At 52.9% G+C, this 13,132-nt stretch overlaps 3 protein-coding genes across 3 annotated transcripts; 2 read left to right on the plus strand and 1 right to left on the minus strand.

Annotated features, from left to right (window-relative positions):
- Positions 1-1,083: 1,083 nt before the first annotated feature.
- Positions 1,084-2,866, plus strand: N0V96_010789 (uncharacterized protein; the record flags this gene model as incomplete). The annotated part of the gene is made up of 4 exons (XM_053189154.1): positions 1,084-1,418; positions 1,476-2,101; positions 2,153-2,541; positions 2,612-2,866. The coding sequence occupies 4 exons, from the start codon at positions 1,084-1,086 to the stop codon at positions 2,864-2,866; spliced, it is 1,605 nt and encodes a 534-aa protein (XP_053053142.1).
- Positions 2,867-7,681: 4,815 nt separating this feature from the next.
- N0V96_010790 (uncharacterized protein) lies at positions 7,682-9,679 on the plus strand (the record flags this gene model as incomplete). Its single annotated transcript, XM_053189153.1, has 2 exons — positions 7,682-9,328; positions 9,398-9,679. The coding sequence occupies 2 exons, from the start codon at positions 7,682-7,684 to the stop codon at positions 9,677-9,679; spliced, it is 1,929 nt and encodes a 642-aa protein (XP_053053141.1).
- Positions 9,680-11,787: 2,108 nt separating this feature from the next.
- Positions 11,788-13,132, minus strand: N0V96_010791 (uncharacterized protein; the record flags this gene model as incomplete). Its single annotated transcript, XM_065759045.1, has 3 exons — positions 11,788-12,194; positions 12,286-12,291; positions 12,355-13,132. The coding sequence occupies 3 exons, from the start codon at positions 13,130-13,132 to the stop codon at positions 11,788-11,790; spliced, it is 1,191 nt and encodes a 396-aa protein (XP_065612355.1).

Here is a 13,132-nt window from a genome sequence, read left to right on the forward strand (position 1 = left end):
GACTCCTTGGCAGCACCATTAGGCCGAGGAACGGCCCCAAGCTAGAAGAGGTTCCTTTACGCAAATGCCGAGCTGCCACAAGTTCACAATACGCCTGCTCTCTCGATTTGCTAGACACAAGGGCATATCATTCTCGATGCTGGAATATGGTGATTGTCGCTCGTCTCGAGAAACAAGAAGCATGTCCAAGCACAACTTCCATCACGATAACAACCACCGCCTAGGTCCCCAGAGACTCGCAGCAACCCGCGATTCTGACGATGCTCAGGTCAACCCCCCGCATCTTTCATCTGCTTTTTTCTCATGCACGAGCCGGGGTATAGCCGTGTCTGTGGGGTCCCCAGACTGGACTACCGAAATGGCGGGTCATTGACACCTTTGGCCCAGGCCAGAGTCCATGTCCAGAACCTGACCACCACTGGCGTGCGTGACTGGCATCGGCACCAAGTCCAAGTTCATCTTATGGCTTAGTCTGACTGTCACTCTTTGGGTCAGAAGCCATTCAGTCACAACCAACCAAAGCCCTCAGGTTATTCTTCGGGACATAGACTGACTCGGGAGGCTATCTACCGCGCCGCGCTATTGGCAACCTCCCTAGGTCAACACTTGCTCGCAACATGGCCGAACCATCAGTGAAACGCACTCCCCGGGCTCCCACCATGCAGACAGCCCGGCCCCTCCCCCGCAAAAGTCAACCAAATGGTTGGGTGAGGGGGCGGGTCTACCTTCAGGACCATCACGCCTGACCTCGGACCTGACGAGGAATGCCACCAGGGAGAAAGGGGGCTTGCGCTATAGACTATGGGTTATTGTCGGCCGATCATTGAGACGACGTTGATCCGAAGAAGTGCCTACAACTGCCTTCGTCTGAAAGGTTTTTGAAAAGTTTTAGACAATAAGAACCGGGGACATTCCCGGCTTTGTTACACCTTGCCCTAGTTCCACAGTCTCGAACTCCTCAACTTCCCCAGATCGTCGGTGCTTCCCCAGATTTTCTCTCAACTTTAAGTTGTTCGGCCCGACTTTTTTTAAACATCTTCGATACTTCCATTTCCTTACCCAGAGTTGACAGGAACGGCGATCATGGACGACAAACACCTTGAGGCGCTCCCGACGTCCATCGTCGATAAGGACGACATCGCCGCGGCCAAGGGCGAGCACGTAGAGGAGATTGGCCACGCCGCGACGGCAGAAGATCACGACGAAACTGTTTTACAAGCCATCAAGAACCAGCCGTGGGCGTTTGTGTGGTGCATTTACGCCATATACGTCCTCATCCTCACCAGCTTTGACAACCAGGCGGGAGGAACAGTCATTGGAATCCCCCAGTTCCGCAAGGATTTCGGTTCCGAATTCAATGGCAACTATGTTCTACCCGCAAAGTGGCAATCTGCCTACAGCGGAGCCCCTGTCGCATCGTATGTGCACTGTTCTTATAGCTTTCCGTCATGAGCTGACGTGACTCTCCATCACAGTGCCGTCGTTGGATCCCTCGGTGCTGGCTGGGTGGCCGACCGCATCGGCCGCAAATGGACCTATTTCATCAGCTACGCCTTCATATTCGCAGGTATCACTTTGGAGACAGTAAGCACCACCAACGAGATCTTCTTCGCGGGCAAGTTTGTTGCCGGATTTCCCATTGGCGCCTTCATCACAGTCAGCATGACATACATTGGCGAGATCGCACCCTTGGCTCTCCGCGGTATCTTGACCGCCGCTGCGGCTATCGCCTTCACCATTGGTCCATTCATCGTCAGTCTGGTCGTCAACGAGACTGGAACTCGAACTGACCGCTGGGCTTATCGTACAATCTTTGTGTCTCAATACGGCATCAGCGGCGTTGGTGCTCTCTTATTGTTTTTCATGCCAGAGTCGCCGTGGTGGTTGGTTGGCAAGGGCAAGATGCAGAAGGCTGCCAAGTCTCTGAGCCGTCTTGGCTACGATGCGGTCCAGGTCGAGAAGCGTCTATCTGTTATTACTCTCACCCTTGCTGAGGTACGCAAGGAGACCGACGGCGCCAGCTTTGCTGAGTGCTTCCGCAAGTCCAACCTTCGCCGTACCATCATCTCAGTCGCCCCTTTGAGTATCCAGGCTCTGTGCGGTACGTTATTAGTGTCCTTTCACAATTCTGCCCTTGACTGACTCTGTTTAGGTGTATTCTTCGTTGCATCGTACTCTACTTACTACCAGCAACTGGCCGGATATAGCACAAAAGAGAGCTTTACGCTTGCTATCGTGCAGCAGGTCATGTCCATGCTCGGTAACGTCACCGCATGGTTCCTCATTGATCGAGTTGGTCGCCGCGGCCTCACTCTCTGGGGAATGTGCACCCTGACAGTCCTTCTCATGATTACTGGTGGTCTTGCGGTGGCTGCCACACCTGGTGCTGTCAAGGGAACAGTCGCACTGCTGCTGGTGTACTGCTATATCTACAACGTCACTATTGGAGCCACGGCCTATTCTCTCTTGACCGAGGTTGCAACTTCTCGTCTCCGTGCCAAGACTGCCTCCATGGCTTTGGCTTTGCAAAACAGTCTCTTCGTAAGTCGAATCCTGCCACCAAAGGTCATTCTTGATATTGTTGATATGGAAATTAATCCGTTATTCCCAGACCATGTGGGCCTTTGTTATCCCCTTCCTTTTCAACCCCGACCAAGCCAATCTCGGTGCCAAGGTGGCCTTCATCTTCGGCGGCCTTTCCGTTCTGTCCACTGTCTATCTCTGGTTCTACCAACCCGAGGTTGCTGGAAGGTCTTACGAGGAGCTCGATGAAATGTTCATCAAGCAAATTCCGGCACGGAAGTTCAAGGGCTACAAGACAGAGGTGCAGGAGAAGAGTCAAAGGGCAGTTGCGCAGCAGCAATGATCTGTCACACGGTTCATTATTTGACCTGATGTAGTCAAGATGATTGCAGGGGCACAGTAGTTAGACGACGATTGATTTGATTCTCGAAACGATACACGAGCAGGCGGGAAGCGTCAGACATAAGAATATAGTACTTAATGGAACTCTCCAAGACCACACGAATTTCCGCTACTAATGTTGCCAATAACGCCTCATGAAAGACAAGTGAAGTAGCTTTCAATACTTAGCAACGTTCAGGAGACATATGCCCCATCCTTAACAATAGTTTCGATTAGTATATCGGGAGAAAAGCCGGTTTATCTTCTGCCGGCACACGAAGGCAGAATTGAAGATACTTATTGACTAAAGTCGTTCTGCAACATCTTATCTGGAATCATCTTCAAATCACCACTCCAGCCAATAACGCTAGTCTGAACCGGTTACTCATAGATTCCGCGTCTGATTCAGCCTCAAAGCTCTCTGGCCCCCTGGCCCTCGATGTCTTTCACGGATCACGCCGACCTGCGTCGTCCCAGAAAATAATCAAGGCGGCGGCTAGCCAAACTTCGACATAATTGTTACCAATTCCATGACTAGGAGATCGCTGCTCGCCTCGTCTGTTGCTCTCCTCGAGCCACCTCGGATACAAGGCCATAGGCGATACCAGCCAACCTGTCTTGCAGCTTCTCAGGTATCGTTCTGGTCTATTCCTGGCTGCAACCTCATTAGAATAAGGTACCTGCTTCGAATAGCCTATGGGAAATTCGATCTCCTGTATCGCCGGCTCCCATAACACTGTGCATGTGCTATCGGAGTGACTGTATCTCTTAGTCCTTGTCTACTTGGCAAAAGAGAACCTTTGGCGAATGACGATGCCTACAACTGGTGAGTGCCGCGCAAATCACATACAACAAAAGCAGGTTCAATGGTACGGCCCGGGACATTTGTATCAGAAAGAGGTTCGTATTAGGACCTTATAGCTGAGGCCTGTCCCTTCGCGATCAGTGTGACAAGCGCACATTCACAAGCCGCTTTCAGAAGGTTGGTGATGGCATCATCTCAGCAATACCGACTTTTTCATGCACATGCTAAAGAAAAACAAATGGAAATCACGTAACGATCGTCGAGCAAGCTCACTTTAATTTGAATGACAAGTGGGATTTCGGTATCCTCATAAGAGAACTGTCATGTTGGCTAGAAAAATCCGCTTAGGCAGCTGTCACAAACACGCGCTAGTTTCACAAGGATTATAGTACGTAGGAGGTCAGGTTTGGGGGGAAAATGGAGCCTGTACGGATAGATGTCGATTCGAGGGAAACTGATTGTGCATCTTAATGTCCGTGGACCGTAAGTGTGTCCAGACATCGTGGAATAAACAGGGTTTACTCTGTTTCCTAGTAGCCAAGAGTAAGACCCAGCTTGCCCGTCATGTGCTTGCTGTAGCCTGTATGTGATTCGAATGCCCGGGAGTGGAGTCGCGACTTTCAAAGGCTCTATCTGTACGGAGTACGGAGTCAGGTAATGTCGTTGCCACTCTGCGAATGCGGCGGTCCGCGATGCTGGATCTGGGGGCGGAGACCACACGTGGTAGCGTCTCTGGATCCGCGGTCTTTGGCTGACCCAGTTGCGCAGCTAACCAGTCCATTGATAATCATTTCCGCTCTCAATGCGGGAGCCGACGGGGATGCTGGACATATCCCTTTCTCGCATACTGCATCGAAGGCGACACAATGTCAAGTCCGCAGTCCCCAGTCCCTTAGTATTATTCTTTCTGATAATGGTCACTTGGCTCTTCCGTAACGGGCATCGAGGGATCAGTCTTGCGCGCGCAAAGACTCAACTGTAGATAAATGGCTGTCGGAGGACAGCGAAGGAGCCAGGCTCAGTTTCGCATTGGAATCGTCGGAGCTCACCTTAAGCTTATCATCAGAAACACTTCACATGCCTGTAAAGAGAACAGAGCTATGCTGTAGTCCTCAGGTTCCCAGCCAACAGATTGAACAGACTCGATTGGAATGGCGGAGCCGACCGAAGCTGAAAAGCGAAAGGCATGGCACTTTTGTGCTGGGCCAATCTCGACAGCCGAGTCGCACGCGCTCGTTGACTGGATTGGGCACACAGATACGACGGCTGCAATCCGCAACCTAACAGGCCCGACAACCTTGCTCATGTTCCCCAGGGTGGCGTGGAGCATATCCTCTGCCCGCCCGGCGCCTGGCACCCTTAGTGCGCGCACTAAGACGCGGATGCTGAAGCATGGGCGTGAGAGGGGGGGGACGAACTGGGGATGCTAGAGACGCCCAGGCCCAGGCCCTTTTCTGTTGGTGCTCGTGCTCAGGAGGAACTTTGGAGTTCTCGACTGACAGTGACGATCTGGCAGATGTTCATCCCCAGGTCCCGTCTTCTCGGCCCTGTCCGACGACACAGGCCCAGACGAGGAACTGAGGGCACTGATAGAAAGGGCTGGGGAAAGCCCAAGATTGACTTTCTGCCGACACTACCTACCTAGCACCCTCCAACAATCTGTACTTGCTCTGTCAACTAAATCGCAAGAGTGCGGTCCGGGTCAGGAATCCGAAGCATAGGGCTCGCTTACTGCTTGCAATTACGAATGACAGGGCTAGCTCGCCAATCTTGGCTTTTCATTTCGCCTCATTGCTCCAGCAGTGCGCATGGCGAAAAGGCACATTACTGAGAGACCAATTGAGCATCCGCATCCGTATGAACTCGAAGTGAATGCCTGCGGATATAGTAGTAGGGATTGCGCTTATCGTTGATCTTACAATACTCAGTCGCAAGGTGAGCAGCCATGCGTCTTTTTGGCAGCAGGTCAAGATCCTGTGCCCCAATCAAGCATCAGACATTGATACTTTGATAGTACGTCTCGAGCAGGTGCCAACTGTCGAGACTTCGCATCTCAACCTGTGCCGTGGGCGTGTGTGCTCACCGGCCTCTAGCGGCCCTTTCGATCCATGGTTTGTGGCGCCGCGGCGGCTGATGCAGCTATCGCCAGCCAGTCCCGATTCTCCGCATGTCTCCGTGTCTCTCTGGCAGCTTGGGGGTCACTTCGTGCGCCTCTTAGGGTCTTGGGCGTCGGCCCCTTGGCCATGTTCGTGCCCAGCAGAGCGGAAGGATCTGCCACACACCTTTCCATGGACCATCGTACAGAAACAGGCCCGGTCTTGAGCCTATCAGGAGCCCCTCAAAGATCTTAGTCAAAGACACCAAACGTGATCCCCGGGAACTCTCTCCCTCAACATTATTGGAGGCACCGGAGGTCTCAAATCCTTCAATTAGACGACAGTGCTCCGTACTCTGTCCGAGTATCTACGAGTCTACGGAGTACATTTTCGCTGGCCGCTGCTAGTGCTTGGCCGTGATACCTGACAGCAGAAGAAACGAGCAGATCTCAACATGGTTCCAGGGCCATGATTCGTGAGTGGACTCGGCCGACGCGTCTCTCCCACGAGCTCGGCCAGTCTCGATCCTTGCCGGGACCGCCAATTGTTTGTCCAACAAACTCGGCAACCTTTTCACACCCACACGCTAGCCCTGCCCTTTTGCTAGACCATCTCTCCCACATCCAGTCCCGTTTCTCCAATCTCAGCCGACTCCACCGCAAGTATCCATCGTTCCATTAACCTTCCAGAACCGGAAGCACGCCGTTAGCTTTGCCACTCACGTCGAGAGCTAAAGGTCTTGGCCCGGCTCTGATCGAGAGTCTGTGCCGTCGGGTGCGGCGACTATCCCTGTCCAGCTACTGTCAAAATGCAAAAAATAAAAAAATTACATTCCTTATCGCAAGCACACCGAGCAACAATCAAAGGGTTCCTAAGACTAAACTTTTCTGATTAACCCAACCGGTATCTTGACCCCGTCGACTTAGAGAATCGGTGGGCCTTGGCGTACGCGAGTGGGTTTGGTTTCGATTGCTTGACAGATACTTTTCCCGTCACAACACCGTCTGTCTGGCCCAAGTGGCCCGCAATAGCTTCACCAGGGGTCCAAAAACCTGAGAGAGTATCAATAGCGTCGTATTGCCAGGAATCAAGACCAGAAAGTGCTGCTGATAGACCCCAGAGTATCCGTATCGTCCGCCAGTCTGGCACTTCACGAGAACCGTCGGCGGCCGGCCCACACACAGATTGGGCGGCTTGCCACTCCCTCGTCTGCCCTGTCTCCAAAGATATCGTCTTACCTACCTACTCTTTCAATCTGCTCCAATCTCGTCCCTGATTGTCGCGTTGGCGTCCTTCGGACCTGCTCCCCTCCCACACTCCCTTTCTACACCCTGGCCACCCAGTATCTCTGGTGCAGTAGTTGTTCGTCAATTCCACACCCGTGAACCCTGTCGCCCATCCCATCCCGCACCCCTCGTTGGCTAGCCGTTCGTCCAGAATCTGGGTCAATCCACCGAGATGGGCACCGAACCGCATGAGGGTTTCCTCCTCCACACCACAAGGGCGGCGAACTCCATCCTGACCTGGTTGCTGATAAGGTCGACGAGTCGTAGGCATTGCTTTACTTGCCTAGCCTAGCCTCGGCACTACTTTCGGATTTCTTGATGGTCGCACTGGGGCTTTTTAAAGAGAGCTTACCCTCCAGACTAATCTATTGTAAGGGTCTTGTCTCGTGCAGCTGCTTCTCGAGTCTCTCGCCGTCAACCTCCCCAAAGTACGCCAGGGCGCCTTCAACTGCGTGGCCTACGGTCTCCTCGTTACGGCGGACCACTGAAAGAACTGGTTGTCAAACCGCTCAACGCCTCTTTCAGCCCTACCTTTCTCCCATCTATTCTCCTCCTTATCGGTGCGCTTCTAGGAAGCATATCCTTCAGCCATGTCTTCCCAGGTCACCGAGGTCAACCAGACCACCACCACGGCCGGGAGCACGCCACCCCGTCGCAACTCTGACCCGGCGCTGGAAATCCACAACCAGCACCAGCATCAACATCTGCACCACAGCGCTCGTGTCGATGCCAAGGGTCACGACGACAATGTAACCTACACCAGGACCGGAGAGACGACCGTCCCGCACCAGAGCCACCTACACGAGCACTCTGTCCAGCCCCACGACATTGAGAAGGGTGACAAGCTCAGCGGACCCCCTGATTACGATGGCGAGAAGACTGGCGTCGTGGCCTCCAACGATGAGGAGGAGAAGAAGCCCTCCAAGTTCAAAACCTTCTACCGCAGGTACAAGTGGGTTTTCCACCTCGTCCTCTTCTGCTTCTTCACCGGCTGGTGGATTGCCTCGCTCATCGAGCACCGCAATGACAAGAACTGGGTTATTCCGTTCCTTGTTTGGCTCTGCATCTCTCTCCGCCTCCTCTTCTTCTACGTCCCGAGCTCCTACGTCTCCCGGCCGATCAAGTTTGTGTGGCAACACACTGCTCTCGTTATCTACAACGCCATTCCTGCCAAGTTCCGCACTATCGCCGGTGGTGCCGTGACGCTCGCTGTCATGCTCGTTGGCTCTTTCGTCTCGGAGGAGTCGGCCGACAACAACCGCGAGAACCGTGCCGTTTCCATCTTCGGTCTCATCGTCATTCTGGCCTGCTTCTGGATAACTTCGAACGATCGCAAGCGTATCAACTGGCGTCCCGTTATTGGCGGTATGCTTTCGCAGTACATTATTGCGCTTTTTGTCCTTCGTACCGGCGTTGGTTACGACATTTTCAAGTTCATTGCGGATCGAGCTGGTGACTTGCTTGGCTTCGCCAACCAGGGAACGGCCTTCCTCACTGCTGAAAGTGTGCTTGACCTTCACTGGTTCATTACTGGCGTCATTCCTCCCATCATCTTCTTCGTCGCCATTGTCCAGGTCCTCTACTTCATCGGCTTCCTCCAGTGGTTCATCGGCAAGTTCGCAACCTTCGTCTTCTGGGCTCTTCGCGTGTCTGGTGCCGAGGCTGTCGTCGCTGCTGCCACTCCCTTCATCGGCCAGGGCGAGTCTGCCATGTTGGTTCGTCCTTTCGTCCCTCACATGACCAAGGCCGAAATCCACCAGATCATGACTTGCGGCTTCGCAACCATCTCTGGTTCCACTCTCGTCGCCTACATCAACTTGGGTCTCAATGCCCAGGCCATGGTGTCATCCTGCGTCATGTCCATCCCCGCCTCTATTGCTATCTCCAAGCTTCGCTACCCCGAGAAGGAGGAGACTTTGACTGCTGGAAAGGTCGTCATCCCTGACGACGATGAGCATGAGGCCAAGAACGCCATCCATGCTTTTGCGAACGGTGCTTGGTTGGGTATCAAGATTGCCGGTACCATTGTTGCATCGATCCTGTGCATCTTGGCCTTCATCGGTCTCGTTGATGGTCTGCTGACCTGGTGGGGTGGCTACATCAACATCAACGACCCTCCTCTGACTCTCAACCTGATTACCGGTTACATCTTCTACCCGGTTGCGTTCCTCCTGGGTGTTCCCCGTAACGGCGACCTTCTCAAGGTTGCCCGCTTGATCGCCCTCAAGGTTATTGCTGTAAGTGCACCTCCTTATCTGGATGTTGCTTGACCACTTGACTTCGGATACTGACTGGTATATGAATAGAACGAGTACGTTGCCTTCACCGAAATGAAGACGCCCGAGTACCTCGACCTCTCTCCCCGTTCCCAGCTCATTGCGACCTACGCCCTTTGCGGTTTCGGTAACATTGGATCCCTTGGTATTCAGATCGGTATCCTTGGCCAGCTAGCCCCTAGCCGTGGTGGCGATGTCAGTGCCATGGCGATTTCTGCGCTCATTTCTGGCGTCATGTCGACTCTGACGTCGGCCGCTGTTGCAGGCCTCGTTGTTACCCACCAAGTAACGAACCTCGCTGCTAGTGCTTAGGTCACTGGTTGGTCTTGAGAATCCGAGCTGGATAGATGCTTCCGTTCGATGGACATGACGAGAAAATATGACTAAAAGATGTACGATGTTGAGGAAGAAGTGTGCTTGTACAGCGCCGGTTGACGAGAGAAGAATATACACAGTAGTTAATAATACCCAGTACATCTGCCAGCAAGCGAGCTGGATAATTCAACTCGAAATATCAACCAAGCACGAGCTCAGGTAAAAACAAGGTGTCAAGGAGTCCTCATATACCACTATTGTCCGACTGGCAAAGACGTGATTGAAGACCGTCTTGCGCAATCCGTACTCTTTAATAATGCAATCCTCCTAAAAGTTTCCTCATGTTCTAGCATTTTGACCCGCCGCCGTCTAAATCCGGCTGATCTCCGTGAGTCAGGCCGAAGTAGTATCCGCCATCCCAAGCATCATTGGATCCGCGTCAAGCAAAAAATTTTGCGTACCAGGGACGACAGGCATAACCCCGCCGGTCTCCAGCGGGCGTCGGCGCCGGCCGTAGGCAGCAAGAACGGCTTTGTTACTGGCATTTGAGCCTCATCTTCCTCGGCCGTTGCTAGTTTTGAAGCGTAATAACAATTGCCAACTAGTTGAGAACAACTGCGACTAGGAATGCTCCATGCTTCCACCCGTTCAGCTTGGTGCTTCTGGCTTCAGTCGCTCGTCACGGGTCGGCAGTTTCTCAAGTGGGCCGGGGCCGCGATGGAGCCTGTTCTCAGTCAACGGAGAAATCACACGACGTGCCATTAACCCCGTTTTGAGCCGCACCAGAGTTCAGGCGCATGAGTTTCTGTAGCCAAGAGATTTGTGACCTCCGCTGAGATACTCGTTTATTCCAAGCGTCGTTGCCCAGCAACGTCCCGTGGAGCGCTGAATGGCGTCAGTACATAGTCTTCCATTTTATACCAACGCTGATTCCCCTTTGAACTTCGATTGAGTGCATCAGCGAGAAATCATACAATATTAATACGAAACAACGTGATATAATGAGTGGTTCGTTACTGCCCCGAGTGGCAATGTACTGACGCCATTCTGCACTCGATGGGATACTTACTTCGGAAACACACTACAACGGTCCTGCTACCAGAACGCCTCGGGCTCCATGCTGACCTACGTCAGATGTCGTATAGTGCCGCGTCGTGTGGATGTAAAGTCTGTCGAAGGGATGGATGCGCGGGAGTTGCGGTCCACAGGACAGCACGCTTTCCGTAACTATTTCATAAAATCGATATCGATCTTTGACTGTGGAGATCTGATTGTCTTCGGTTTGCTTCAGTAAACTTTGGGTACTGTAGACTTCAAGGGCCGATCAAGGTCAGCCCAGACGAGATCCCATGTGCTCTATTGGCAACAACTGGAATACCAGTATGATAATTGGTAGTCGTAAGGCTGGATACCAACCCCAGCTCACACATAGCAGAGTAATACTGAGCGAAACAACGGCTATGTGTGCGATCCTACATGCCTTATCTGAGTTGCATCCGGATTATCTCCAATACCTTAACGTAATTTGATCTACTGTTGCCGCAAGCAGACATCACGTCTTATCGGCTACCTTACGTATCGCGAGAGCATCCGCCAGTGTTTTCATGTCCGTGTAGATGTTGCCGAGGATAGAATCGCAGAATCGCCTTCGACTTTAAGCATCAGACGTCAAACTTCAAGAGTAGCGCCAAAGACCAGCAAGCGGCTGTTTTGGCCAAAGTATTATTTGCTCGCACTCGTCGGTTCATCGACGAAAACTACCGCAATGCTTAGTTCCCATACAGTGATCGGGCTGAGACCTAGCCTCACCTGGGAATTCGTTAATGGGTCCATATCAGTAGTCATGGTTGAAATATCACGTGGAAGTGTGAGAAGAAAAACACATGGGCTCAGTAAGACAGTGAGACGGTGTTGATTATATACATATATGTACGGAAGAAAATGGGACCTCAGGGGTCGAAAAATGCCTATACACAAGAAGTCCTCTTGGGAAGTTGAAAATGTTAACTGCATGTGTCCAAGCATTTACATCAAGGAGCTATGGGACCTTTGATGTAGCCTGGGCATGCAGTTCGAACACGCCAAGGATGTATGCATTATCAGATTCATGCAGAGAGGCACTGGGAATACCACTCGTTGGTCTTGATACACTGGAAGCCGGAAACGCACGCTGTGGCGCCGGTGTAACCAGAACCACCGCACTGAGCCCAAGCGCCAACGGTTGCTCCGGAGTTAGCGGGTTGAGTTGAGACGGCGGCGGCAGTGGTGGCGGCAGTGGTAGCGGCAACGGCAGCGGGAGCAGAGCTCAATGCCTTGGCGGTGGGCTTGGCGGACGCAGTGCTCGCGGGGGCAGCAGAGCCGGAGGAACCAGAGCTCGAGGTGCCGGACTGCCATCCGCGTTCACGGGAGAGCTCGTACCACCAGTTGCGAAGCATCCATCCGTCGAAGTCGGTGATCTGAGCGGCAGATCCAGCGAGCATAATGAAGCTGCTGACACCGGTCGGGGTCCAGTCTGTATTAGGGTCAGCATTGACACGGACGATTGAGTGTATGTGTTTGGGTCTCATGTCGGTAAATTGAGGATTGTATGTGTCACCACGTACCGTAGACTGAAAAAGAGATTTGTTAGCAAAGTACTTGTGAGTGAAGTCATGGGAAATAATCAAACTCACAGTCATCAAGGCCATAAGTGTGCCCAATTTCGTGCTGAAGGATGTGGGCACTGGCAGAATCAAGGGCGCCCATGAAGTACTCGCGACCAATACGCTGACCCCAGTCACCGCCAGCACCGCCGTTCATGCCATCGGTGAGCCAGAGAGACTGGTCGTAGTGCCGGTCAGCACCAGCCGCGCACTTGCTGTAGTCGCCGTTCTGGTTGAAGAAACGACCACAAGACTCAGCGCACTGGGGGATCCCTTCAGCGTCCTTGTCAGTGTAGACTTGGATGCCAGATGTAGAACCCTGAAGAAGGCTTTTGTCACGAACGGCCCAACCGACAACGTTGACCTTAATGTCGGTGTAGGGGAAGTTATCATAGCCATAAAGCCACTTGTACCAGCCTTGGTGGGCAGTGTTGAGGGCCTTGGCGACTTGAGTGCGCTGAGCCTCTGTGACAGAAGCACTCGATTCCCAGCGGACACAAACGTTGATGGTGCCCTTGGTGGCGATGACTTGGTCCCAACCGTAGTTCTTGAAGCCGAAGAAATTAGAGTAGGTGCTCTTGCAGTGATCCCAAACCTCTTTGAGGGGAGTGACGATGTTGGAGGGAGGGCTCCAGCCGGATTGTCTCTTGATGGGACGGTTACGAGGCATATGCTCAAAGCTTCGGGCCTGAACGGGAGCGAGGGCCTGCCACACAGATCCGTCAAGGTCAGAAGTAGTTGAGATGTTCATAGCTTGGGAAGAGGCCGCAAGCGCCACAACGGCGGCAGATGTGGTAGAGAAGCGCAT

The sequence above is a fragment of the Colletotrichum fioriniae genome (genome assembly GCF_027942845.1).
Source record: "Colletotrichum fioriniae strain IMI 355084 chromosome Unknown scaffold_15, whole genome shotgun sequence".
Taxonomy (NCBI): domain Eukaryota; kingdom Fungi; phylum Ascomycota; class Sordariomycetes; order Glomerellales; family Glomerellaceae; genus Colletotrichum; species Colletotrichum fioriniae.